Below are 5,878 nucleotides of genomic sequence, written 5' to 3'. Positions count from 1 at the left end.
TGAGTTAAAGCTGAGTGTACTCTTCTCAGGTGAGTCAAAGCTGAGTGTACTCTTCTCAGGTGAGTCAAAGCTGAGTATACTCCTCTGAGGTGAGTTAAAGCTGAGTGTACTCTTCTCAGGTGAGTCAAAGCTGACTATACTCCTCTGAGGTGAGTTAAAGCTGAGTGTACTCTTCTCAGGTGAGTCAAAGCTGAGTGTACTCTTCTCAGGTGAGTCAAAGCTGAGTATACTCCTCTGAGGTGAGTTAAAGCTGAGTGTACTCTTCTGAGGTGAGTCAAAGCTGAGTATACTCCTCTGAGGTGAGTCAAGGCTGAGTGTACTCCTCTGAGGTGACCGTATCCTTGTGGAGGTTCAAAAATAAAGGTAAGCTCCGCAAGTTTTTCGTCCTAGGGGCATAAAAAGAACAACCACCTAAACTATGAAAACTTTTCTTTTAAAATATATACAGTTCAAAAATAAAAAATAAATAAGCGCTTTGTTAGGGGAATAGAAATGACAGCTATGTTTGTGTGTGTGTTAAGTCAGTAAACAGAGGGGCCATCTCAGCAGATATGACTGTATCTCTGACTACATAATTCATCTGATAGACTGACTGAAATTATTTGGTCTTCTTACAGAACACACCTCGACGATGGGAAGCAGAGAAACACTTGTGTTTGCAGATAAAGACTATGACTTCAGAATTCCAGCTCTTCTTTACGTTAAAGAATGGAAGATATTCCTGGCATTTGCAGAGAAGCGCACCTCTCCCAGAGATGAAGACGCAAAGAATCTGGTGATGAGTAAAGGTACACGGCAGACTGACGGCTCACTGCAGGTACCCGGGAGAACACCTACACCTCACGTCTGTGTTTAAATACTATACTACCACTCACTGCAGGTACCCAGTAGAACACCTACACCTCACGTCTGTGTTTAATACTATACTACCACTCACTGCAGGTAGCCAGTAGAACACCTACACCTCACGTCTGTGTTTTAATACTATACTACCACTCACTGCAGGTAGCCAGTAGAACACCTACACCTCACGTCTGTGTTTTAATACTATACTACCACTCACTGCAGGTACCCAGGAGAACACCTACACCTCATATCTGTGTTTAATACTACTAGTGCAGTGCCCGTAGGAATTATGCATTCTGTAGTGTTAGCAGACGTAGGTGTAGCTGTTGGGTAGTGTAATAGCAAGACATATTTGCACTCCACATAGGTACAGGTTACACTGAAGTATTATTGTGATGCATGTTTCCTTTTCATTAAGAAATGTTTTAATGTTGTATAGCCTTTTTGGAGATATACCAACAAATAAAGTTTGAGATTATGTAGTGGATGCAGTTGAATATAGATGTCAAAGTTGCTGTCTAAACTATAAACTTAATGTCATAAAGAAAGAAATTATTTAAAATGAAGTTATGGTTGAAATAGGATCACTTCTTTATTGTAAGGGTAAGTGTAGGGTAAGAATGGTCATGCAGTTGGACTCAAATGTAGGTTCATTTTATTGAATGTATGTAGCCTACTGTACTGTATGACTTCGATGATGCTAGCTTTGACAGCCCATTCTCAGACAGCTCGTAATCTAATTATGTCCTTACAATGGGAACACAGTTTAAATACTCTGACTGGAGATGGCGTTACTATCCCCCACCCGAATTCAGTGCAGGACTGGGAGGATAACATGACGACGTGGGCCCAACATAACTTACAGCGAGATTTGCACGTATTTCGTGGACTCCATAGCAACAGATGGGAAAGCAATGGACAATCTGAAAGCCTCCGAGGCTAATCAATAAGCTACCATTTGTAGCGGTGTATACTCAAACGATAACCCATAGTGCCTAACGCAAACGATAAAATAGAAATATCTCGCAAACTATGAATTCAGAGAGAGAGTTGTACAGAGTAAAATTCATGCGTTTTTCATATGCCATGAATAAGTGCTGTAATCACAGTTACATTTCAACCATGCTTATGAAATGAGTTTGCCAAGTTGTAAGTCGAATAAGTGCAGAAAAGAAGCTTAAAAATAAACAAATAGATAAAATCAATCACTGTCTTAAGATTACCTGAGCAAAAGTCTGTATCTGTTCACCAAGAAGAATTTGAATGCGGACCTCCTTATCGTATCCAACGCTCATCTGAACTTTGAGTGAAGGCAGGATAGTTTACGTCTGTATAGATACCCAAGAAGAATTTGAATGCGGACCTCCTTATCGTATCCAACGCTATTCTGAACTTTGAGTGAAGGCAGGATAGTTTAATAACGCTACGCGACTATGTTTGATTGTGACGTCATTTCGGTGCACCATCGGTCAGTGGGACTTGCTACGGGAAACGACAACCCATTAGTGCCTACGGGAAACGGTAAAATACAAATATCTCGCGAACTATGAATTCAAAAATCTTCAAAATCAAGGATGCACAGGTTCATGACATGCGTAAGCTACTTGCGAAATCTCATAACTAACGTAACTACCGTCAGGGAGATACGCCCTAGACAGACTGACACACAGAGATTCCTGGATTTATAGATAGATACTACCACTCACTGCAGGTACCCAGTAGAACAGGGGTTCCGAACCTTTTCGACTCTGAGGCCCAACTTTTCGTATTTGTTACAGGTTCGACTCCGAGGCCCAACAGACACCCCGCTTATTTTAGCTAATCTATATTCAATTAGGATAATATAATCTATAATCCATTAGTTTTAATTAATAAGCGACTGTTAGGCTTCACAAAAAGCAACATCAGCAACTGCTACAGGTGTAAGCCTAGAAATAAATAAAAGACAATCTAACTGTAGATATTGCATCAAAATTGTATTGTGCACCAGAAAACTACGTAAAACCACACAGAGAACTTAATTGCACAGAAAACAAGCAAGGAAATAAAACCAGAATTGACCCAAAAGATAGCATGCACTCAAAACAAGTGATGAAACATGCAAACAAGACCACTGTGCTAGGCCTAATTAAAATAGGTAATGCTTCAGACAAGCAAACAAATAGGTTAAAATAATGTTCAAATAAATAGATCAATATAATGATTAAAATTATTGAAATATTGATTTAAATCTTATATAAAGACTTATTATTTTATATTAACGAGTAATCACTTCAGACAGCGTGTATTTTAGACATTGTTGATTAATTTTTCGTGCTCTCTCGTCATCATACAAGGAATATATGCGAGACACAAGGGTGCCCCTCAACGGTAAATCGTGAGAATTGTCCCCTGAAGCAATTCGGAACGCCCACCTTCTTCAACTATGTTGATGTAGACGACAGTCACCAGCAACCCAAACTGCCACAGCATTGGTAAACTTTTCGCGGACTGGTCCAGTTATTTTCCTAGAGATGTCGTGAAGAGTAGGTTGGCGACAATATAACCTGGGGCTGCTTTCTGGCGGGTGATTTGCATTAAGGTAATAAGTTAAAGACAAGCTGCTTCTGTGATAGCTAAATTCAGCTTGACAAATGGTAAATACAACTTTAGTTTTTTCGATTGTTCCGTAATCTTGCCTCTTAAACAGAAAGGTTCCGCCCAACAATCCCCTCTCTCCATCTTTCACTACCGTCTTGGTCTCTCCTGTCTAACTAACTGCAGGCATGCGCGGTTTCGTGTGGTGTCATTGCACACCGGAAGTAAACAAAGTTGCGTTAACTGCATTCAAATATTTGATGCCATTAATCTCGGCCAAAATAATCTCATAGACCAACGCGTTAACCTTGAGAGCCCTAATTCATATTTTTCTCAATTTAAAGTCAGTTCTTTATGGAAAATTCGTGGGGTGAAAAAAAACCTGAAACATTTTTGCGGCCCAGTGCTCCTGGGTTGAGAAATCATGCAGTAGAACACCTCACGTCTTTGTTTTAATACTACACCCCACACCTGTAGGCAGACATGTCTACACCCCATACCTGTAGGCAGATGCTGACTAGGGATGGTGGCAGTAGCTATATTTCATATTTAGCTCAGAGAGTATAAGTCCTGATATGGTTTTGTTGCACCTACAGAGTTACTGTATTGGTCACCTGTATAGGGCGCCTCTTCTTATTTATAAATCCAGATGGTAAACACCTGGCTGGTGGTCCACTTCCACTGGTCAGTACCACTAGGAGGACTGCTAGGCTCTGGTTACTAACTGGTCAGTGTCTTTGGCACCTTATATTGAACTCTGTTTGGTAGAAGCTTCCCAATGGAATGGAATATAATAGAAACTACAGAAGTGGCCTATAAATCATGTACACTGTAGTCTTTTCCTGCCCACTGTTCATTTCAAACTTGTAATGTTATTTCCAGTGGTCTAACCCAAAGGACGTGGAGAAGACGGTCATAAAAGGCTACCGTACTATGAACCCCTGTCCAGTCTTTGAGAGGAAATCGAAAATGCTGTTTCTGTTCTTCATCCGCATCGATGGGCACATTCCCGAAGATAAGCTCAAGCAAGGTCAGACTCATTTATGCTACATCACAAGCACAGACCGCGGGGAAACCTGGAGTGATTTAAAAGACTTAACGAGCCGTGTCATGGACAGCAACTTTACCGATTACCAAACCTTCGCTGTGGGACCGGGCCACGGGATCCAGCTGAGCAGTGGCACACTGCTCGTGCCTGCCTATGTGAGGGTGAAGTCTGGTGAGCGTTTTAAGAGCAATTCTGTGGTGCTGCGCAGCGTGGACCTGAACACCTGGAAGGCAGGCCAGCTCATTGGCGTGGAGTCAGGGGAGTGCCAGCTGGCTGAGGTGTCTGACGGGAAGGGTGGTACGCAGGTGTATCTGAACGCTCGCAGCACCGGAGCACCGAAGCCACGGGTAGAGGCACTGAGTGACGATGACGGGGCAAGTTTTACCCTGCTAAACAAGCGAACGCTAAAGGAGATGCCTCACGGCTGCCAGGGGAGCGTGTTGGGGTTCCCTGCCAGGGAGCTTCCAGCAGGGGGATCCTCAGAGACGGCTCTGCTCTTCAGCCACCCGACCGCAGGGGACAGGAAGGACCTCGGGGTCTACCTGAGGAATTCTCTCCAAGACCCCTGGGGTAAACCCCACATCTTCCACAAGGGGGCCAGTGGCTACTCAGACCTCACCTGCTGTGAGGAGGAGGGTCACTTTGGTTGTCTGATGGAGTGTGGCGAGGGGGAAGAGAGTCATCGTCTTCAGATCGCCTTCAGAGAGTTCGATCTCAAGGAGATAGTTTAGTCATTCAGATGTAGACAGAGAGGAAGCTGTGTGAAGCCATTGCTCTGTGACTGACTACAGACCCACCACAGACACATAGAGGAACTTCTTTGTTCTTTGTTGATTTAAATGTGAATCAGGAAATATATTTGTGACTCTTTATTTCTGAATTTTGAAACTATTTTAACTCAGTTACCGTTGTTCGATAATGTTGAATGAAATGTGGAAATGAGATGTGTTGTAGATGTAGTCTGATTCATTCTGCTGTTTGAATATTTCTGAGAGGCTGATGTTCTTTTCTGTGACTTTACCATGAAGACATATCCCAACTATCATGTTCCATTTCATTAGATCAGCTGTACAAATAATAAATCATTTATTTGATTTTTGATTTGAATTTATTTGTGTTTAAAGTAATAAATAATTTAAGTGTTCATATCCAATGACTCCTACCAGGGCTCTTAATGTTTATGTTTGTTCTAAAGTTCATTTTTTTCTACTTCTTGTAACTTAACTGACCACTCTGTCGTGAAGTGCTTTCATTAAAAACAATGCAAATGTTAGACACGAGGTAGTTTGTGTTTGTGTGAGAGAGATGTTGCGTTCAAGAATGATTGCAAATAGTATAAGAAGTATTAACTCAATTGGAGACGAGAAATAAGATCTGAGTAAGTTATACAAATGACAAATCCTTTTG

General features: G+C 41.8%; 1 protein-coding gene across 1 annotated transcript; it reads left to right on the top strand.

Moving 5' to 3' along the window:
- Positions 1-631: 631 nt before the first annotated feature.
- On the top strand, positions 632-5,202 carry LOC308360997 (sialidase-3-like; the record flags this gene model as incomplete). The annotated part of the gene is made up of 2 exons (XM_080833218.1): positions 632-817; positions 4,306-5,202. 2 exons carry the CDS (start codon positions 632-634, stop codon positions 5,200-5,202), a joined length of 1,083 nt encoding a protein of 360 aa, XP_080689344.1.
- Between the last annotated feature and the right edge of the window lie 676 nt (positions 5,203-5,878).

This window comes from Sprattus sprattus (genome assembly GCF_963457725.1).
Source record: "Sprattus sprattus genome assembly, chromosome: 2".
Classification (NCBI taxonomy): domain Eukaryota; kingdom Metazoa; phylum Chordata; class Actinopteri; order Clupeiformes; family Clupeidae; genus Sprattus; species Sprattus sprattus.
The sequence above is the reverse complement of the archived record's forward strand: the minus strand, read 5'-3'. Positions and strand labels throughout refer to the sequence as shown.